This window comes from Atractosteus spatula, chromosome 12 (assembly GCF_055471065.1).
Source record: "Atractosteus spatula isolate fAtrSpa1 chromosome 12, fAtrSpa1.hap1, whole genome shotgun sequence".
Taxonomy (NCBI): domain Eukaryota; kingdom Metazoa; phylum Chordata; class Actinopteri; order Semionotiformes; family Lepisosteidae; genus Atractosteus; species Atractosteus spatula.
The window spans coordinates 12,598,213-12,622,094 of NC_142717.1; the positions used below are offsets into that span (position 1 = coordinate 12,598,213).

At 37.1% G+C, this 23,882-nt stretch overlaps 1 protein-coding gene across 5 annotated transcripts in view; it reads left to right on the forward strand.

Annotated features, from left to right (window-relative positions):
* elmo1 (engulfment and cell motility 1 (ced-12 homolog, C. elegans)) overlaps positions 1–23,882 on the forward strand; it is a 153,509-nt gene that overhangs the window by 11,853 nt on the left and 117,774 nt on the right. For 3 of the 5 annotated variants that reach the window (XM_088928650.1, XM_088928654.1, XM_088928652.1), the window contains exons 2-4: positions 20,431–20,583; positions 22,128–22,168; positions 23,630–23,702. In XM_088928650.1, the coding sequence (XP_088784776.1) occupies positions 20,506–20,583; positions 22,128–22,168; positions 23,630–23,702 (192 nt within the window). In that variant the 5' untranslated portion in view covers positions 20,431–20,505. Of the gene's footprint in view, positions 1–5,350; positions 5,468–20,430; positions 20,584–22,127; positions 22,169–23,629; positions 23,703–23,882 lie in introns of those variants that run through there. The other 2 variants (XM_088928655.1, XM_088928653.1) reach the window with 2 other exon arrangements.

Sequence of the window (23,882 nt, forward strand, 5' to 3'; positions counted from 1 at the left end):
CGTTGTCAGATATAATCACATTGGAGCGCTAAAAAATAATGATTTTTTTAACACAATTGTGTGTTAAGGTTTAATTACCAGACACTTTTGTTCAGCTGCTCAAATAAACGTCTCTGTCTTGTGAAAGTCTGGCTTTGGCAGAGTATTACTGTTACATTAGGTCTACTATTTGTTGTTGCACAATTTCAGCAGTTTGTATGCTACTTCCCCCCCAAGCACCTCCTATGAGACGACAGACTTGAGCTTTCTATAAGCAGACATTACGCTGAAAACAAAAATAGACCAGTCTCTAGGGCTGCCTGATCAGGTCATTAAAAAGGTACATCTATTTGAGCAGAATAATGTAGCTTAAAAAGGCCATCTTTTTGCTTGTAGACATCATGGGTCACCTGCTCGTTTTCAGGGTGGCTTATTCATAAAAAGTTTTGTTTTCAGCTGTTAAAGCCGGAGGTTCAGACACACAGCCTTCTTTGTGCACTCATGGATATGTAGTTTTTTTTTACATGTAAATTTGATCCAGACTTTCAATTTTCCAAAGTGTATTTTCTGATGAATATTAAATTGTTCAAGTAATGGACATCTTCAGTACCCACACTTTGTCATATATTTCACACTTATAAAAATCTTTTTTTTTGCTGTTGGATGGTTACTTCAGTATGTGACATCATGACCAATTGCCTTAGTGATCAGGTTTGAGGGCTTAAAGTATTGCAGTAAAAATCCTTTTTCCAAAATAATTGATCTTGACCTTTTGTTTCTTCAAGAACCGGTAGGAAGGATGTACATTACCTTTCAGTGTTGTGATGTGCTGTGAGTATGTAGTTGCTATGAATTATGGGAATGTACATTAATTATCCTTTGCTGTTTCACAATATTCGAAAGCAGAACTATCTGAATAGACTTTTGTTTCTGCTTCATGAAAAAAAGTCTAAGTTACCAGCCGCAGATGGCTGTTTAGGAATTAGGAGTCAATTTAAATTGTTATACTTTTAGCATTGTGAATAGTGTTCCATGTAAGATGCATAAACCAGTTATACAGGCCTTGCTAATGAGCCCTAATAAGGGGGAAACACTTGCTCACTGCTGCTAAGTTCTTATACAGTACACCCTCAGTTTAACAGACTAATAAGGGGGCAGGGATGTGTTATTGCCAAATGTTTGTTAAATCACAAATAACTTTTTTTCAGTCCCAAAACACTCTTACATGAGAGAAATACATCCACTACGTACAGTATATATGCTTCCTGGCTATGTAAATACATAATGGCAGTGTGTATTAATATATTACTGTACTGTTAATAGAAATATTTTGTATTGTATTACAGTACAGTGTACCCTCACTTTATCAGACTAATATGGAAAGGGAGAGTCTGCTTTTACCATCTGTCTGTTAAATTACCCATGAGATATTTCAAGCTAAAAAAACCCGTCATAACCCGTCAAACCCCTCAAGTATTAGACTATTGTAAGATCATTCATTATAGAACAAGGGTCCTCAAGGATATGACATTCCGACAACTACAGGTGTCTGTATGAGCCGTCGGCATTTGCACGCAGTAGTGCTGAGATCCTTTCCATTGCTGATTTTACAGCCTGTCATTGATGTCTAGTTCTTGTATACTTGGCTATTTTCCTGGACCAAACAGCGTAAGAGACCAGTCTCATTGGCATTGTACGGTTGTGATAATATGATGCCTACGTCCACCCATTTTCTAATTGCTGTATCCAGGTGGTGGAAGAGCTGGAGACTAACCTGGCAAGCAATGGGCACAAGGCAGGATACACCCTGGATGGGATGCAAACAGACGCAAACACCCACACTCAGACCAGGGCCAATTTTCCCAGAAGCCAAATAACCTATCAGTTGGACTGTGAGATAAAACCAGAGCACCCTGAGGAAAGAGCATTCAAACTCCACCCCTGGTCTGGAATTGGACCCAGGGCCTCAGCTCTGCAAGGCACCACTGTTAACCACTGTACCATCATGCCTCCTCATGATACCTTCATCTTGGATGAATTTCTTCAGCTTCTTACCGAACAGACGTATTTCTTCAGTGGGTGCACTCAAAGCTTCACCATATGTTCTTTTGTTCATTATACCATGATGTTTGCAAAATCGCCAAAGCCATCCGTTATTCCATTTGAAATTCAATTTTGGGTGTTTGGCCAATCTGTTGGCTGCAGATCGCAATTCAGCATCACAGATGTTCCTTTTGTGGACAAAACTGCCCTTTACCAGAGTAGAGTTTAGTCTGTTGAAAAGAAGTCCATTATAGTGAAGGTGTACTGTATAAGCAAAGCAGACTTCAAAACCTACGTATATAGACCTGTTGCAGGTTAGACTATAGACTGTATGGTCAGACAACCTGCCAAACAAAGCCTACAGAGGTGCCTTTGTCGCCTATGATTAAGTGCAATGCGTAGTAATGACTTAATTAGGTTATTTGTGAGAGGTTAAAAGTGCATTTTAAAAAAGTGCACTTTACTACTCTTGTACTAAATTGTAATTTGCTCAGATCCCTAGATCCACCTTATTCAAGGGTGGTGTCTGTCATGCGGTGGTTTTGCTTTAAGTATTGTGAAATATTGAGAACTAATTAATGGTTTTGATGAAAAATGTTTTTGAGCGTCTTAGTTATGGAAAGAAAATTACTATGTTAACACAACAGCTTCTAAATCTCAATGTTTTAGTAAATGCAGTCCCCTTGTTTTGTGCAGCTGTATATTCTGTGTATGTTACTATCAGTTCAAAACTGTGTTTATCGGCCTTGTGTCAGGGTCCGCTAGGGTGCCTTCGACACTGTCAAAAGGGGGTTTCCTGAAGCAAAGGAAAGCCTTTTCACCTCAGTTTTAGTATGCACAATCAATCTTCATGCACTGTGTGCTCTTGACAACACTTGCGTCAGGTTATTGATTGTTCAATCATGCTTTTCGTGTCTTGTAATAAAACAATTTTTGGAAGAATTTAGCTTTTTTTCTTGGTTCATGCTGAGGGTTTGTTGTGTTTTATAATAGTAAAGCCTTCCCCCAGCTAGAACATTTGACAGCCCCTGATTTAAGGGACAGTCCAGCTTTGTAGAGCAGTGTAAGAGGCACCTGTAGTAATCTTTATACTCCGCATTATGCTGTGGTGCTACATGCAGTGAATTAATCTACGGTGGCAGAATCCATTCTCAAGGGAGCTTACTTAGCTGGATGGTAGTTTGATGTACAGATAACAAAAGGGGCCTTTCATCAGGATTCTAAAAAAGTTCTGGATTCTGAACAAATGTTACCGAGTTGACTGTGCAGAAGTGGAATGATAGACGATGTCACATGGAGTTTGTTCCCATTGCTTGTGTAGTGTTGACACATCTTCACTTAATTGCCTTTCATTGGCCCTTTAGTTGTCATGATGTGTGTTTGGAATGTTTATGTAGAACATGAAACCAAATTAAAACGTTGTAATGAGGAAGCAACTACAAAGTGTCCAAAAATGAACTCATGCTAGAGATCATCCCTCTGACTAAACATGAAGTAAAAGATTAATGTGGTTGAAATAACGGGTAATTACTGTCCTTAAGACGCTTGCTAAATTTAGTCATTTATGTCCGACCTACTGAACTCCGAACATTTTTAATGATTTCAATTTGCCAGCCATTGTTGGCTTTTATTCAGTGAGAATTAAGCTCTAGGCTAGTGCAGTGGTAAAAATGTGTACTTTATTTTTTTACAAAATGTATATGGGAAAGCTAATGGAGCACTAAGCATTCAAATGTCACTCCAGTGATTCAGTGCATCATGATGTGTAATAAGAGTTTTATTTTATTTTTTTCCTGCAATTCCCTAACCCTCAACTGTACTAAAAATAACTGCTACATGCTGTTAGTGGCAGAGCTAGTTTCACTTAGGTAAACATGCTGCAGTAGAATGCTGAGGACTTGGGCATTATGAAGAAGCATGCTGAAATGCTGTGGGTTTTATTTGCAGGTTGACTGAAAGTATTGTCTTTCTTTCAACTGAGTATAGATTTAAAGATCCTGGAAAAAGTGTTTCAGAACAGGATAAAAGAAGATGTATCGAACTGGTTTGGAGAGAAATCCTGGGCAGAAGATAGGAGGGGTTATTTTATATTCCTGAATCAGGTAGTAAGCCATTTTGTTACTTTTTGTCATGGATGTTTATGTGTAGCCTTTGTAGAAAGATACCATCCTCATGTTAGGTGATGGGTTTGGAATACTCTACAACAATGGAACCTCCTGCTGACACAGCAGTTGATTGTGAAAAATTGGCAAAGTGTTCCTCTGTATCTGGCAGCTCATTCCATTGTAATCCCCAATATTGTTTTTGTTTTTCATTTTATACTTGCCTAACTTTGGAATTTCCAGTTCGTTTCATATCGCCTGCATGAGGAAGGGTTAGGTGGGCTCTTTTGACATACTACCAGCTACATAGTGCCTGACTGCAGGATTAGCACTCACTGCAGAATTGTAGTGTCTCTCACTGACACCACTGCTAACCTGCAGGCGTCTAGAACTAACAGCCAGCCCAGATCTGATATCACAACATCTGGATTGTAGGACTTCCTGTGCAAAGATTGAGGAACTGGAATGATTTAGGGGGTTTTGGCTGTCTTGTTTGTCCCTGTTTGACTTATGGGTGTTGAAGAACAGACTTATGTAATGAAAAGAGAATTATGCAGACCTTTTATTGTTTGTAATAGGGAGGTAACTATGACGATACTCTGAATGCTTCATTCTGTCTAATGTGTTGGGGAACACAATTTCAATGTTTCCTCTCTGCACTTTAACACAGCTGGACTGGTGTAGAATATTTGGTGACTGAAGTTATATACTTGACATCAGGGTGACTTAAGTTCTTTCTGAGGTTAATGGATTGCCATGTGCTGTTTATTATCAATCAAATATTTGCTTGTTTTCAGTTCACTGGAATATTGAACTGATTTCAGTGGAAACAATCCAAAAACTGTTACGTAAAGGTTCATTTGATGGGGTGGACACTGGGCTGTGTAGGCCTTTATTATTTTCCTTATTTTTAATACAGAGGAAACTTGGGGAATATTATAAGTGTGCTAAGGTACTTCCCTTTATATTTAAGCTGAATTACATTTATGGGTTATCTGAGATATATAAAGAGAATAGTTGTCCTGCTTTACTCACTTGGCATGTTTTGTGTTTTTTACATTTTTAAGTTTGTGTTTCTGACCTATCCTCAGAGAAGCAGACAGGGAAGTTAAAAAAAATGGCTTCCTGTCAGTTTTTAGTTTGTCGTTTCTTTTAATTTTGCCGCTCTTTGTTTCTGTGGCAGGCCCGTTTCCTTGTCGTGTGACGTTCACCTACTTCCTATTTTAGTTAAACCTTCTCTTTCTGATGCTGCTTTAAGTAGCAGGGTGCTGTAGAGCTTCTGACAGAGACTTTTCTCCTGCTGGACATGGCTATTTAAACCACCGTAATCTGGGAAGAGACAGGTGAGTAAAATATGGAGTCATACACCTTGGAATATCTTGTCTATAAAAGGATTATTTGAAAGATTTTAGGTTCACCAGCAGAAGAGATAAGGAGAGAGGATCTGCAAAGCTTTGCTGCTTGTGACAGGATATCCTGGTTAGTTCACATACCCACTTGCTTCTAGGCAGCACATAGGCTTCAAGTTGGCTTCCTCTGTGAGGTAGGGTGTGGTTTTGAGTATCTAGATTCTTTTGCGGACTGTCTAAAACTCCATTACTAAAGTGTTTGACGATAATTTCTTAGTAAGATTACAGTGATACATTTTTTTTTAGATCTCATTCTGAACGTAGCATGAACCCATGTAAACGATGGGCTTTTGTTCCGTTCTCTTCTCTTCCTTTTTAGTCTGGTTAAACTTGTTTGCAGACTCCGTGGGGGGAGGGTTTCTTTTGTGCTGGCATATAAGTATCTACCTGTAGGGGATGTGATAAGATGCTGCGTTTTTAAAGGGTGATATCCTTAGCTACTGTATGTATTTTTTGGTTGGCATTTGTTCTGAAAGCTACAAAGCTTACAATTAGCTTTGTATTCAGTAATACTACTAAATACTACTACTACTGCTACTACTACTACTGCTCTTTTAAGCTAACAAAAAACCTTTGCAGGTAGGTTTTGTGGACTACTGTTTTTCTCTTTAGCCAAATGTGTCCTTGTTTTTCCACTGAAATCATTTGAATATTATGTTTCATGCAGTTAAAATGTGTCTTAGGTTTCAAGCGCATGGTCAATGGCACAATGTTGAGCTATACTGCAGGGCACAGCATTGTACAGCAGAGTATTGATGCCTCAGTTCCTGGAGAGAGCATTTTACTGTAAATTATTAAATCTGAGACAGATTGTTTAATTAAATCTGGAAGTGGTGGATATTTTTATTATCTGAGGAAACTTTTCCTCAGAAACCCAGTAAACCAATAAGGTATTTATTAATAGACAGTGAAGAAAGACATTTCACTAGTTAAGCTGTGGACATCGTAAGCCACAACCTGTTTCTGGTTTAATAACGGCATACTCTGTACCTCACCAGGGTGAGAACTAGAGCACATTTCCTTTAGTGATTTAAAAGCATTTCCTGCTGACGGGAAGAACTGGAGCATATTCAAGAGATGATGTGCTGCTTTTTTCAGACATAAAATTGAAACAGTGTCTGCTTTTTGTGTTGTAGGAGCCCCAGTACTATTTGTAAAACGTTCTCATAGTGACAGAATTCACAGAATAATAGCAAGTATTGCAAGCTTTTCTAAATAAAAAACAATGCAATGATATTATCTCATGAGTAATTCCAGGATAAAATATAAATCAATTGACAGTTTTTTAAAATAGTGTTATTTCAGTTGTGAAAAATCAAGTCTTTACCTTGCATGATCAGGGGTAATGTCATAAAGCCAAGACGGTAATAGATCATCGCAACTGTGATTTCTGGAACACTACGTTTTAATAGAGTAATTTTATGATGCTTATTTTGTTGCATTGACAAACTGATGAAACAGTGGCATGTAAAATTTATTAAGGGCTCTGATCTTAACACTTCGGTGATTCATGAACCTGTGCACATTGATGGGATGGGCCAGTGCTGTGATGGTTAATACTGCTAGCTCACAGTGCTGCATTTGACTCTAGACTGTGATGCAGGTTTTGGGGGTTCTGCTTGTTCTTCCCATGCATCTTTTGCTGGATGATTTGGACTCCTCCTATCTTTTGAAAACATGCTGGCTGGTTAACTCCCTTCTGACTGGTGTACCCCATGGTTCTGTCCTGGGTCCCCTCATGGTCTCTTTCAAAACCTGTTCCCTGAGACGTCTCCATCCCTTTCTGTGGCCTTTTATAATACTTTTAGGCTGCTGATATTCAAATCTTCCTCTCTTTTCCTCCCTCTGATACTCATGTCTCCTGTTGGAAGCACCTCCTTTTATTCCCTTTTCCTCTACCTTGATGAGTCTGAACCTGATCACTCTTGATCCCTCTCTTAAATGCCCTGAGTACCTTTTTTCTCTGGTAAACCCCTGCCATTTCTTTTTAAGCAACATTAACAGAATCTGCCCCTTCTTTACCAACAATTCTGTACAACTCCTTATCTAGGCCCCATTAATGTTCCACCGATATTCCATTCTGACTGGTTTTCCTGCCAGTTAAATGCACTTTCTTTACCTGAACTGGATTTTTTATAGCTCAAACTTCATATTTCTCTATTGAATCAGACCCTCTGATGTTGCAGTATCATGTCCAGTGCCCTGTTGTTTCTGGAATAGGCTGCAGGTTGCTGTAACCTTCCTGAGGAATAAGAGACTTTCTGAAAGGGCAGGACTGGATGCAGTATCTATGCAGTACTGCTTGTATTGTGAAAAGAGAAAGAAAGTAATGACAGCAATATCATCTCTATCTGCTGTTTCTGGATTAATCCCATACAGACCAGACTTGACCCGTTCATGCCACCAGCCAACTGGGACAGTGAGATTTGTGTTTTGCTGTTGTACTGTTAGACAAGTGCTTTTATTTTTACTTAATTCGGCTTTTAATTTGCTGTGTCATTACCACATTGTCTTTGCCTAGATTAAAACAGCAGAGTTGCACTTGAAATATAGTCTCTGTAAGCATGAATTTGCAAAATCAGTTAAAAGATAGATGATTGTCCTGCTAATTTTTTTTGTACCCAACCAGTTTTGGAAACACATTTTATTTTGTGTCTCATATAACGGCAACAACGTCTGTGTGGAGGACGTAGAAGGGCAGAGAGTCTCTTTAAAATCTCAGACCCAACCAGTCATTTGTCATTTGACATTTGTCATGCATTTGTCATCATTGAAAGCCTGCAGATCAAAGTGAGCCAGTGACATAACCCAGGCTGTGCTGAATGAAATCCATCCAAGATCCAAAATCAAGATCTTTCAGTCCTGTAAATAGTAATAAAATTGTCCAACGTGCATTGTACTGTATTATGGGGAAATCATCTACAGTATCTCTTTTACTTGCTTAATATAGGTAAATAAAACTCTCGTTTTTCTTTTAGCTGTTTGAACTGTAATGAAGTTTAAATGTTCAGTTTATTTTTGTTTTGCCATGTGTCAAGTACAGAAAGTAGATCATTTAGAAATCATTATTAGAAGATTATTATAAAATAGGAATTATTTGTGGGGTGTATAGACTAAATTATTTTCATATAGTGGACATATTATTATTCATTAATTCTCTTTATGACGTCTAAATGAAGATGAATGGAATGATATTTAAAGAGCTGCACAAATATTTGGAGTCATACTATGCAGTTCTCTACGTTTCTTACTGTGTTATTATTTCCATTATCCTAATTTGCACCTCTCCGATTTAGACAGGGTGAGTGCTTTTGTTTCATTGTTTAATAAAAGCAAAATCCTAGAATTTAACATCCACTTGTGTGTGTACTTTGTGGCATGCTGAGGAATAAGCTGATTAAGAGGTACAAGAAGTAGATTTCTTTTAGCATTTTGATCCCTGGATACGTTTCATCTCAAAAATAGCACATCATATAAGTGTTTTAATACTGAGTCTTGAAACTCTTAGCACTTTGAGCTGTGATTCCCTAATAACATTTGAGCCACAATATCAAGCAAGAGATGGCAAGAATGATTTCATTAGGTGATGTAATTAATGAATTCATAGCTGCTGAATCACACAGTTATGTTGTGTTTGATGTAGCCACAGACCACCTTCACATAAACGTTTAAGAAACTTTACTAATGAGACATGGCCTTTCATCTCATCTTGCTCTTGTGTTTCCTACTGCCTTATTTCTCCAAGGATGTTGTCCAGCTGTTTCTTGAGGATTGCAGGGATTGTGCTTCAGCATTACACAGTACTTGTGTAGTTTTGTCCAGACACCTTGTCTAATGAAATGCTTATGATTTTAGTGCTATTTCCTTTCACTTGTGTCTTCAGGTCCATATTCACTATCCACATACTATAGTAACAGTCAGGATCTGTTCTGAACATTTTTCTAAAAATATAGCAGGTGATACTTTGGTCTCGGGAAACATCATTGAGGTCTTAAGATGAGGGGTAGGATTACAATATGGGTTATGATTAGGATCATCATGAATACTTGTTTATCCTTTATATTATGGAATAAATATATTTCTGGAAAAATGTTATTATACCATGGCTACAAGGTACTCTGGCTACATCCAGTAAGTCTACATTCAAATGAAGTGTTATCAAATCTGTAACGTCAATCTGTGAAGTTCTACAACAGCTGGTGTTTGTGCAGCAGAGCTTTTGTATTGCATTTTCTATACTTAGCCTATTTTTTGTTTCCCGTCTGCCTAAAAAAATAATCAGAAGTTTCATTCTAATATTGTTCTCAAATTCTATTAAAAATGAATGAAGGTTTTGGAGTTTGATACATTTTTAGAAAAGAAGGGTTAAACCTTCCAGAGGTCAAAGTGCAGTAACTTCAAAGCATTGTGAGGCCTGGCAGAGATTGAAATATTATCACAAGGATGGCATCATTACAGCTGGGTAGATGAAATGAGTTCAGAACATTTCATTCCACATTTAATAAACACTGTCACAGTCGACTTTTTTACCTTTTAGGATTACCTTTTTCAAATTCAACTTTACTACTTATTGTCATGTTCTGTCCTCGTCTACGTCCTGTGTAATTTCTGGTGCATCGTGAATATCCAAGGAAATGGATCTTCTTTCTGGTTGTCCTTTTCCTCATCATTTAATATCCTTGCACAGTTCAGGATGCTTGACCTTCCCCTGTGCTGAAATAATAATATGAGCATATGATTATGAAGAATATTAATACGATGATTAGGCAGAAAAGCCTAGTTAATCTCCTACAGGTTTTCTAAATACCTAACCGAATGATTGGACTGTACAACTCGAGATTCACACTTATTCATTCAATAACTTGATTTCTTGCTTTTAATGAATGTGGTGAGAACATATAAGAACACGAGTAACAAACAAGGTAACAAAAAAGGCTACAAAAGAGAGGAGATTTTTTGACTCATCTAGATCTTTTGAATTTTTAATGGATAACTGCACCAACAATCTCATCCATCTTTGTCTTGGAAAGAAACCGGTATGCCTATATAGCTGTGAGCATGATGGATACTCCAAAATTTTTAGTATAACTCATTCTAGGGTTATATTACTGACCTCTGTGCATCCATGCACTATAGAGGGTTAATATCTCTGTAGGGCATTTTGAACTGAGTTGGATATTTCACATTCTTTTTCTTCCCACAGTATATACAGAGAAGAAAAAAAAATAGAATAATGAGCAGTGATAATCATGTTTTTATATTCCTACTTACAGTAGATCACCTTTCAAATAGAAAAAGCCTATATACTATGGTAGCCTATATGCATTAAAATGTAAGCACATTCACACGGTAGTCACTTCAATTGCGGAATGATGAATTCAATTTGATGTATGGTTGTTACAAATGCACACCTCTCCTGTCGCATTTAAAATGCCTTTGGTGAAATCGCGAAACGCTGTTGTGAGAAGCCATAAGTATTCCAACGCTATTTATATCTTTTGTGTCATGTGACCAGTTTTCACTCATTGTTTCCAGGTTGGAACAAAATATCTTCTTTTGTTGTTTGGACAGAAGCCACAAAGCAAAAAAAGGTTTCTGCTCGAAAGAAAACATTGTATATCGCTCCTGCCTTTATTTTGCTAAATAATGGAAAAGGAAGCATGATTAAACATTGATGTATTGTACATTGGAGAATTAAACTGTGGGTTTATAGTCTTAAGGAGCTTTCAGATAAATGGAGTGTCATTTATTGTTGCAGTTATACAGGTGCAGTCAGCTTGTGCTCTGCTTGTCCCATATGAAGATACTAGATTGTTTTTCATCTGTTTATTTTTAGTAGAGAACTTTCATTGCACGCATTTTTAACTGCTGTGATGGCATAAGTATGCAAGTATATGGGTTGACCTGCTAAATCTGGAGCCAGTAAAACAGATGGTGAGGAGGTAGTCTCCTCTGAGCAGTAGTTCTGGTGGTGTGAATTCAGCGTTCATTGAGAATTTGAACCACTTAAAATAATGAAGTTCATTGCTCGGGATGACTCAATGGAAATTAAAATGCACAGCAGATATGGGTAATGTTTGTGCTTCTTAAAATCCCTTTTGTCTTAGCTTTGCTTATACTGTATTACCATTGATTCTGCCTGTGTGCTGAATGTTTCCAATGATGCGATTAGGACTGTATCGATCATTTCTTCCCTTTTCTAATGCCTGAGTGAGCTGAACTGGAAACTGCTGGGGGAGGTGTCTGCTTTTTGTGAATTGAGAAGTAAAACTCTCATGTTACCTTCATGAATTATTGAGCCGTAACTCTGCAGAGTTCAACCCATATTCCAACAAGGTCTAATTGTGTCTGTGCTTGTTTTTCCATTCTTAATGATACTCCTATTAATTTGTCCAGAGTTTGATATTCACCATGCTAATGAAACCAGTCTTGGCACCGGGACTGTTATGACACTGTAATCACAAAGGCTTATTGTAATGCTCTCTGTACCCTTGATTAACATAAAGGTTTTTGAAGAGAGCATGTGGCCTCTTCACTGGAATGTGGAGATAAAATACGGTGTGTGTGCTGTCTGTTTTGGCTTTCATCAGATCTCTTCATACAATTTGTATTGCTGCTTGTAAATGCAAAAGCCAAAAATGCCATTCATGCAGGACATCCCAAAAATATCAATGAATTGAAATAGTTCTATAAAAACAAATACCCTCAGATTGCTGCTCAGGACTGATTAGCAATTTGGTGGAGGTCACTGCAGCTAAAGAAAGTTCCGTTACTGAATCTAAAGGTTCACATACTTTTTCCAGCATAAACTGAGTGTCTGAGTAATGTGTTCAATATAGACGAGAAAATGTATGATTGTGTTTTATTTGTTTAATCAGATTGTGTTTATCTGTTGTTTTGACTAAGATGAAGATCAGATCACACTTTAGGAGCTATTAATGCAGGAATACAGAAGATTCCGAAAGGCTCATACATTTTTTCGCACACCTGTATTAATTAAGAACATACAGTTCACCAATGAAATGCCATTCCACCTAACTAGCTTGTTTGCTTTTTAAATAGCTAATTGTACAGAGGATCTCAGACAGCTATTTCTTGGAAGAACTCAGGGGATTGATTTTCACAGCATGCCTGGGTATCAAGTTCCCGACTCCTACAACCCTTAGTGTAAAGACGTGCCTCTTGTGCTGTATTTTAAAAGCATTTCTTCCTCATTTCCATTTGTGACATCTGGTTTGTAATTCACAAATTTTCTGATTCAATGAAATTGACAATGAAATTGTCTTTGCCTTTGAGGAATCTGATTATTTCAGTCGGGTTCCTTCGTAGTCTTTACTGTTCAGGATTAAAAAAAGCATATTCCTTTGAGCCTCGAAATAGATCTGGTTGCTCTTCTCTATACTGATTCCAGATCAGAAATATCTTTTTTTTGCATTGTGGTGACTATAGTTGAACACAATATTCTATTACCAGTACATTTTTACAATGTAATATTTTTTATTAGCTCCTGCACGATTAACTTCATATCCTAATACTATTATCCTTTTTATGGATTCCTCACATCCAGAAAATGGAAATATCTACACGAACGCCTAAGTATTTATCTTCCATTGCTTTTCCAAGCTCCGTCTTTTACCATTTTAGATTTACAATTCATTTTTGCTGTTTGCATGTGACACATCTACGTTAAATGTCATTTGCTAAATGCAGACCAAGTCTTTAATTGATCTTAATCGTTTTATTGGATTTCACAGCTTTTGCAGTATAAAAGTCTTCCAAAACCTTCAGTCTTTCAAAATCTATCATCTTTCAACTTGACTCGTTTCCTGATTATACCAGAATCTTTGATACACACTAGGAAGAACAGTGCTTGCAATGCAGATCACTGTGGTACTACACTTAATAACACCTCCATTTATGTGTACTCACTTCTCTTCTCTTTAGTCTCAGTGATTATTCCAGATACATGCATTCCATTGAATGCCTACTGCCTGCAATTTGAGAATTAATCTTTTATGAGGAACTTTATGAAAGGCTTCTTCTCATAATAAGATATTGTTTTAATCCATGTTGCTTGATTAAGAACTATTGCAAGCTAAACAAGACCTCTGAATCCACACTGACTATCTCCTAGAATCCTACTGCATTATGGATGTTATTCTAGTTTATTTTAGGCTACAGCTATATCTGTGGAATGATCTTTAATTGGAACTAGTATATGATCAATTTTGAAATGTAGAAAAAAGAACAAATACATTTTGACATGTAATGGTATTCAAGCATGGCTGAATTAATTTCTTAGCACTGAATTGTCCTGCCAATCAAAATGGGGGCATAATTCTCTCACTACCTTCACTAATGTATAGGGTGCTTATTTGGTTAATGTACAGTGTATTGATTATATAAATCATGCAAATGAAACAAGCATAACCTTTAGGGTGACTGAATTGTATGCTGTATTAGGTTTATCTTCCTGTAATTATCTTAAGTGTGGGTTGAAAATAAATAATCATTATTACCTAAGCAGTTACAGCTTAGAAGCGCAATGAGATTAGTCTGTTAACTAGGCACCGAGAGAAAAACTGGAAGCCAAAAGCCAATTCTGGTGTATTTGCAAAGTTTTTTGTTACGATAAAATTTAAATCTATGTTAGAGGGTGATGCTTCAAAATGTGTCACATATCTTTAACTAGGTTAGTTTCTTTGGGGAAAAAGCAATTCTCAAAAGTGAAAAGTTCCTTTATAGTTGTCAGTTAAATTAAGCAAGATTGTACGATGGAGCAGTTCCAAATCTGTTTCAACTTGACTAATATTTGCACTGCTGTTCAGTGTTTTTGAATTATGTGTCATCGTGGACGGTAGCCAAGGTCAAGCATGATTTATAGGTTATTCATCATAAGATGTGTTGGAGGTCATAGGCGTGCACTTAATGTTTTATCTGAAGCTGTTTATCTGCCTTTTGGATTCTTGTCGAACGGGGAATATGTTTGAAATAAAGTAAAACATTATATTATTGTCTCATATTTAAAACCTTAAAAGGTTGTCCTTTAGGAGTTAATTAGAAGAATAAATAGTGGGCTCCCTGTTAGATTGTAATTTAGGACTTACGGTGCTGTACGGGTGCTGTTCAGAATATTGAATTAGCATCATGTTTAATAGACACGTCTTTATTTTTTCACTGGTTGTGTTCCATTTTAGACTTTTTTCTTTGTCAGAAACCTGACAACCTATTTTTCACAGGTAGACAATAAAAATAGGTTGGCATAACATTTCATTGCCAGCAACTACTGCTGCACGCTGTATTGTTGTGCAGTTGATAAATAAACTTTGATTTGATTTGATAACTTTTCCGGAGTTGGTTAAAAAAATTACCAGGGCACCCAGATGGCTCAATTAGTAAAGGTGCTAACGTGTTGCACTGGGCATCTGTGTGTCAAGCCTGGGCTTTGTAGTTGGATAGAAAGGACTTGGGAGTGTTGCAAAGGACTTTTGGGCTCAAAACATGTGGCAAATGATTAAGATGTGCAGGTCTTTATTCTCCCTGTGTGTTAAAGGAAGAGGATTGATTAAAAATTGGGAAGTCTCCACTAATGGTTCCCTGCTAGAGTATTTTTGTATTAATGCATACCGTATGAGCTCCCTATAGTGAGAAGCCTTGTGAACGTACAGTACAGATCAGGAGGGGGTCAGGAAAAAACTAGAGGTGAAAATAAAGTGTCTTTATATGTACTGTACAGCGGCAATTTAAACAAAATGAGCAAATGCTGGGAGCAGCATGGTGGTTATCGCTGCTGCCTCACAGCTCTTGGATCCTGGGTTTGAGCTAAACCTAACATCGTTCTATGTGGAGTTTGCATTTTCTCCCTGTATTTGTCCTTGCTCTGCTGGATAGGTTAATCAGTGTCTGCCCTCTGCTGCTGGGATAAACTTCAGGTTGCTGCAATCCTGCAATCCAGCTTTTTAATGATAGATGGAAATAAATATTTGCATAGTAGATATTTAAATGGAAACAGCAACAGGATGTCCAGAGAGAAGGCAGATGTTGAACATTAAGGCAAATCCTTAAGTGAAGAGGCTGCAGGTGTCCTCTGAGCCTGATCAATCAGCTGCTGTCAGGATTCTGAGTAGCTAATACAAGAAGCCTTAATTAGTGTATTGAGAAGTATTTAGGTACTATCAATACATTATATATTGGAGAACATTAAGTATTGTGTTCCAGTTTCTTATATAAGGTAATGAGGTAAACGCTTATCATAACACCTTGTTCAATCAAAACTTTTAAGTCTCCCTCACTTTGAGATTAAAAAAATCTGTTTATTTATGCAAAGGAAGGGATTGCTAAGGTCTTCACTTAAGCAGTATAGAATAAGGTAATTCCTTCTACATGTATTCGTTTTAAAATGCCAATATTGATTTTGTTTTGTGCAAATCTACTTTGGGATCACCGGCTTTATTTTTGGTTGGCAGGAGACTTGTCCAGCTATGCGCGTTTGCCTCTGCTTGGGGAATCCTGATCATAATTCGGGAATGCACTCCGGCTCAGCTGTCCATGTATTCAAAGTGATTTTCGTTAACGTTACAGTATTACAATGTAGTTTAGGGGTTAGCACTTCTACTGTTTATCTGCATGCCTAATATATTCATGTTTTGTATTAATTTTATTCATGCTCTGTATAGTGTGGTGTAATGAATGGGATATCAAACTGGAATTTATCTAGGTATATTCGATATGTAATACAGATCATATTTGTTGCACCAGCTGGCTGTGGTACTCTTTTTCAATAGCCAAACTGCTGTACAGAAGAACATGTGTTCACAATCATTCCAGAAAATCTTTAGTTTACAGTTTTTTTTTTAGTTTGGCACAGAGAGAGGACCATTCAGCTCCATTTTATCTTACACAGTGTATCAGGGCCCAGAGAAGCAAGCCAGGACTTCCAGCTTAACAAATGCTGCATTATTTTTCAATTGTCAGAATGGAGGCTGTTTACTCTGTTTATTCAGTACCAAGAGACTGGGTCAAGGACATTCAGATTTCCATTTTGTTTTGCTTGCTTCTGCATTTTTTAACTTAATCTGAAAGAATTCAGCATCAGATGAGATCCGTCAGGTAAATCTGAGCTTTTTTTTCCCCCAAAGATGTCAAACATTGAAGCAAGTCCTTTTAATCAAGTAAGAGAATAAAGAATAACTGCTTTTTTGGCAGAATTTTTTTCAGAATTAGTCCCTTATACTTGTAATATACTATATTACATTCTCAATGGTTGACAATAATGAGTGACCATATCTTGAGTTGTCTTGCTCTCCAATCTGTCATGTTCAATTGAAACAAGGGCATTTCACACATATTTCCAGTAACCACAGAACAGCTTTTTAGCACTTTAATTCTGAGACATTCTCCTACTTAACATATTGCCATTCTTCAAGGACAAATTAATACAATTCTTTTTTTTTATTGAAGATCCTAAAGAGGAAAAATGAAATTGTCAGATTTTTATTTCTGATATCCAGCATACTATAAAGTTTCTACCCTTATGTTTTAGTTGATTAAAAAATGATGAAAAGCAAACATAATACTATAAAATTCATATGCACTACTGTACAGTTAGTGTTTTTCCTACAAGAGGGACATAGTCTTTATGAAGCCAAAATATAAAAACTTTAAATTTAGCTTTCCTCTGAAACCAGGCTTATTCAAAAGTATAAATAATGCTTTATTTTACCCAGTGTTGAAACCTAATGTACTTGAAGGTTTGGTTATAATATGCTTTGTCCCAACTGCTTTTTTATGTTATTACAGTCTATAAATATCAGATCTTTCATCTGAATCCAGGTTAGTCTTGAAAAAAGCCTGCTTACAATAATGTGAACAGCAGCTACAGCATTGCATTAATTGATAAGGATATGTTTGATCTTTTTTGGATTGTACTGATATGTTTTTAGATATCAGATTATTTCTTGAGGGCAAATAAAAATTTTAAAAAAGGTGTGGTATTGTCATTCAAGTAATGTAAAACGCCAAAGTATTTTTGTGAGACTACAGCTACAGCAAATGTTAAAAGCAGTACTAAGTCTTGGGTACACCCTGGAAAAAACGATGCAATGTTGGAATGAAAATAATGGTGCAACATATTTATGCTAATTTTCCCTTTGGAACTTTTTGAATCATTCTTGACAGATGGCATACTGTCTACTTTATCTTCTGTCTTTAAACATTTGACTAAAAGATCTCTATCCTGTAGGCTATTTTCTCTTTTGTCGTGTTGAAAGTAGTGTTTTGCAAAGCAGGCACATTGTCTAATTATGAATCATTAAAACAAATCTGACTCTTGGTCTACTAGTTACAGATACTCTAGTTGTCCTTGATTTCAGTCTGGTTGGAAAGACATTTTTCACACTGGTGCTTTGTTAAAAAATGAACAGGAACATTGCAGAAGGCAGTTTGGAAGTCTGTAGGTCTATAGAAACCCTGTCCAGTTCTGACTGACGTGGGCCAGTGCGTCTGCAATTTTTTCTCGGTCTTCTTAAAGCACCTACAGCTAAGGAGCTTGGAAAAGTTGGGAAATAGCTCCAGTTAACTCAATGGAGAGATAATATACATTAGTAAAAGCTGGACTGAAATTGAATCCTGCTGATACAGTGACCTTTCATGGATAAGAAGTCTAGGAGATCTGTCTGTACATATTCCAAGAAGGAATGAAGAGAATTGAAATATTCTAAAATCTGTCAAATAGGACACGTACACTTCACATTCCAAAGCATGTATTAATATCCAATTTACTGTAAAGCAATTGCTACATGTGCGTGGTGAAGAACTTAAACTGCCTAAAACCACAGTGCCTTCCCAGAGGTTATTTTCTCAAGATAAACAAGAACAATTTCCTCAGTCTGTCTTACCTTGTGTCTCCGTGCCACATTGGTTTTAAATTTAACATGTTCCCTTGTTTTCTTCAGTCTGAGGATTTTGGGTTTCTCAGATTATGCTCTGATTATTGTTTTGGATTAGTCTGTGCCTTTGTACTATGAAGCTTCAGTATCAGATTTAATTTATTTCCTTAGTTATTAAAGCCAGATGTTTGAGTTTTTGTTGTTGCATCATCCTAGGTCCTTCTGCGTAACAATGATGTCGGTCTGACAATGCACATATGACATGGTGTTGTGTGGTTAGGTGATTATATGTTGATTGGTTTTATGTACTTAGAAAAGCAAAAAAACTGTTGTTTGATACACAAGACACTACGCTTTTGACAAATGTACGTACTTCGCTATCCATGTCCTCTTCAGTTATTCCATTCTTTTTTTTTACAGGACATGTAAAGTAAGTTATTATGATTTTGTCCAACTTGTTAATCCTATCTGTAAAATGCAGTTTTGTTTTGAAAATATATTGTGGGGGAAGAGCTAACAGGATATATATATACTGGCTTCAGGCAGTGTGTTTGAATGATCTGTGCCTGTTGTGTTAGATCATTGTTATAAGTGCTGAAGGGTACAGTATGATAATTTACTGGAATGAAGATAACTGTAATACATGTACAATGATTTCCTGTAAATTCCCACATTTGATGTAAGAGTTAAATGCTTTTAACTTTCATTTTTTTCCATCTTTCCTTTTAATTCCATTAGTTTGTTTTGTTCTATTTCTGGAAGACACTAATGTGTCTGTAACAATAATGTTGCAGGGACTGTTCAATAGAAACATTTGACTGTTTCTTCTATTTTTTTCTTCAGATTACTTCTAGTATTGTGAAATGCAGACAAAAAGACAAATCCGTGTTCTGTTGGGATGATTGTTCGATTTCACCCTCTCACTCTCTCTCTGCTCTTCTGACTTCTGTAGCTCTAACCAGAAGGATTTTCACAAATCAGATGATGCAGGCCGTAAAGTCAAACAACTTCACTCTTTTTTTTAATTAATAATTCTTATCTTGGTCATAAGGTCAGAATAAACTAGCCACGTAACGCTACTGCTTCAGGCAGTGACCATGTCTTGAGTTGTCTTGCTCTCCAATACGTCATGTTCAATTAAAACAAGGGCATTTCATGCATATTATTTCCAGTAACCACAGAACAGCTTTTTAGCACTTGAAAACCTATACAGTGTAAGTGAAGGGCCATAAAAATGACAATGTTGTTGTACATTAGCAAATTATTCTCTGTCTGCCCTTTGTACATCCTGGTGCGGTGGCTAGGGGTAGTGTGGTGGCTCTGTGGTTAAGGATCTGCCCCTTTGGCTGGAAGGTTGCTGGTTCGTATCCCGCGGCCAGCAGAGGAATCCTCCTCTGTTGGGCCCCTGAGCAAGGCCCTTAACCCCAACTGCTCCAGGGCCGCCGTATAAATGGCTGACCCTGCACTCTGACCCCCATCTGTCTGTGTGTCTCATAGAGAGCAAGTTGGGGTATGCGAAAAGACAAATTCCTAATACAAGAAATTGTATATGGCCAATAAAGGATCTTATTATCCTAATGCTAGATATATTGTATAAACGTGAGTACTTATGTATTCTTAGTTTCTATCAAGGTCTTTGTTGCTCATGTTGAGGTAGTACCTTTTTTACAACTTAAATCCAGGGTGTGCAAATGCCTGCCAGACTTTGTATTCTTTTCATTCTGAATTGCACAGGTAGCAAAGTTGAGCGAGAAGAATGTTCGTTGGCTAATTCCTTTGTGTTCGTCGCTTTTCTTTATTGCGCAGTAAGATTGATCTTTTTGAAAAATGGCAGCAGTGTCACACAGAAAATATTTCAGCTCATGAAATTTGTTTGGGATGTGTAGAGATGAGGTTTTGTAAAAAAAAAAAGAAAAACGTAGGCCCCTCCTTTTGGGGTTTCTTTGGCAGTATGTCTACCTGTAAGCCAACTACAACGAAGCTCTCTTTGTTTCCTTTGTTTCCCTGTAGACTTGGATGAAAGCGAATCACTCTTCAGTGTGAAGATCACCTTGCTGCCTGTGGCAAGTCTTCCACTCAGCTGCCATGCCACCACCGGCTGACATAGTGAAGGTGGCCATTGAGTGGCCTGGGGCCTTCCCCAAGCTCATGGAAATCGACCAGGTGAGAGAACGGGGGGGGGGCGTTAATTTGCATGTTGATTTATTTTCATGAACAAAATCTTGCATGGCCTGTGGCATGCTGGGAAGCTGTGATGTCATCAGTGTGGGCCGGGCACAGAGGAAGAGCTTGAGGAGACGGTGTTGTTGTTGCTGAGCCACCTCTCAAACACCAGGCAAATATACAGTAGATTAAAGCAAAGACTAGGCTGGTCTGTACTTGGTTGAGGCCTTTCAAAACCTATTTGAAAAATCTAGGGCACTCATTGTAATGTTTTGACCTTCCAGTCATAGGAACCTTTACTTTTTTTAAAACTGCATTTAAATAATTGCCTATTTTTTATCATCTCCAGATGAAGAGGTGTTTTGATTTATTTTAAGCATTTGACTAATTTTTATGGGCCATCATATCTGTTTCTTGGCTTGTGTTTGGTAAAAGAACAGAATTTGTCACATGTTCTTTGCTCTATTTGCTTATCGACGTTGAGTCAATACTTTGTCTTAATTCAATTTAATATAATTCCATTGGTCTGCACCTCACTATCCCTGGATGTACATTTAATTCATAACTGAAATCTGAATTGTTTTTTGTCGTCAGTGATTGATAGTTTTATAGTGCAGGGGGTATTTCTTTGTTTTATCATCGTGTTTATTATTATGTGCCATTAAAATAATGCAGTAGTAACTCAATTATTTGAGGATCCCTCTAAGCCGAAGCCTGCACAGTTAAGCATTCGACATTGCGTTCTCCTTTTTAGCAAAATATCTGGAAGCTCATTTTGAGATGACAAAGATATTGTTCAATATACAGTATTATAAATACTTACAGTGGGCTAATCATTCTGTTCAAACGTATTTTGTAGGTGTTTCTTTGGATTGTGCCTTGCAGACAACAACATTTGCTACTTAACTTATGTATTATTAAAATTGCAACAGGAATATTAATGATGTATAATTAAGCCTTATGGGAATGTTTTTTTTTCCTTCAGTGTTTTTTCCTTCATCCCTTTTTTAATATATGTAAAAAATGCAAAATATGTGGTCTAGTAGAACTTTTGTAGTTTTGAAGTGAGCTTTTTTGTTGCCAGTCAGTTTTTTTTTTTTTGACAGCTTCTTTAGCTTGCCTATCCTTACAGCCTTCAGGCAGCTATCTGTGTGGTCAAAAATATCCCCACTGCTACTCCCTGCTGTTTGGCTTTCTGAAAAGCTTTTGAGATTTCAAGGGGAACCAGAGAATCAGCAGTCTAGTGTTTTCCCTCTGTTCTTGCACTCTTAGTGGCATCAAAAAGGATGTCCTTTCTCAGAAGTCATCTACAGTTCCAGTTTATTCGCTGAAGGCTCTCTGTTTTCAGAAGCATTTTTTTTTCGTTCTATTGCTCATACATCAGAATCAAAATAGGTGTCAAGTGCAAGTTGTTGAATGCCTCAATTTTCTTTAAACGTAAACGGCTACAGGGTTATGTGAGTGGTGCAGTCTCCTCAGTAATTAAAACAACCTTGCCTTAAACGTTGGGTACAGCTAACTTTGGGCTGTTTTTCACTCTACAGAAAAAGCCCCTATCGTCTATTATAAAAGAAGTGTGCGATGGGTGAGTAATTTATGGGGTTCCATCTTTTTGTTATTTAATAAATAAGTAGCGGTTTTTGACAAAGTGTATTGTTTTCTTTTCAATATCATCCAGCTAGGGATGCTGTTAATAAACCCGTGTTTATTAACTGTATAAACTGTAGATATTTTTTTCAATACAGATTGTTGCACTTCTTAAACTTTAAAAGGAACTGGGTCTGTACGATATCTGTGCAATTTTAAGAATATATGACCTGTTATAATGATTATATTGTACACCACTATACACGATACACTAGACAAGGTTTATAAGCCTGGTAACTCACAAACCTCCAGACACTTGGAATAATTTCATTTTAAACCCTTAAGCAGGTAATTTGTGAAATTATTAACAAATGTAGCTCTCAGAGATCACTCAGCACTTAATGTCTTAATTGAACCAACTAATTGATCAAAGCTAAAATGTGCACGCTTTTAAAACTTGCTGGACTGTGGCTGTCCAGGACCAGTTTTGGCTATCCCTTTCCAGAGGTGGCTGTGAACCTCAGAACAAGGCATTTGATCTAGACATTGACCAGCTCAATTGATAGTTCACATTCCTACTTTTAAAGTGTACAATTCACTCCCGATGATTACCAGCACAGGAGATGACCCTGATCCTCAGACGTTTTTCCTTTAACCCAGATTTGTGTATGGTATTCTGCTGCTGGTACAGATTGTGTAATCTCTTGAGGAACTAGGAGTAACCTCGATATCATATACAACTCTGTTTGCACACTAAATCTGCTATGCCTGACTTCCTCTTAAATACCCAGATAGATTTTACGATAAAATCCTGTTCCTGACACTCTTTTGATGTTTATGATGAAAAGCACACTGAACCTTCTAACACAGGTGGCCTTGCTGTACTGTATTGGGATGGGCTCATATAGAACAGTTACATAACATGTGAGTCAATCAGGAGCTATACATCGAAGCTCAATTCAGTGAATGAAAATTTCTGCAGACTGTTCCTATTCTGTCAATTCTGCTTGTTTTATATTTCATCGACAGTTGAACTATTGGCACAGTTCCCAAATAAACCTGTCTGCATAATGAAGTGAACTGCTTAAACTGCTGCTCTTCACTAGAAACGCGTGGCTAAATCTCTGGTGTTCACTCATGTGGCTCATTATGGGTTTTGGATGCTAGTGTAAAAATCTCTTTGAAATGCAGATCAGTGCCCATCTTATACATTTCGAGCAGTTTAGGATGAATGCCCAGTCTTTTGTGAGCACTGTGCTTTCTCCTGTGTTCAAAGAGCCAAACCGTGTGGAGAGCACAGACCTGCGCATACATTATACTACTTTTAACTGCAAGAGCATTCACTATAAAAAACAGAAATTCAGGTGTCATCTGAAATTGTTGCTAATATCTCTGATTTCTCCCTTTGATTTTATTAAGATTATGTACATAATCCTGACAATGATTTTATGTTTCACAGGTGGTCACTGGGTAACCATGAAAACTTTGCTCTGCAACATGCAGATACAACCAACTTTTATATCACTGAAAAGGTAAGCTTTTACGATTTTCATGGCTTATTAATTGTTTTTAAAAGGTGAGCTTTTCAGTGTCCTCTCAGGTGAACTAAATAAACGTTTTGCTGTGTTTATAACTGCAGATTAATTCTGTATTGCTTATAAGTGCCAAATTTAAATGCAAAATTCATAATTTATCACTTTTACATTCATTTC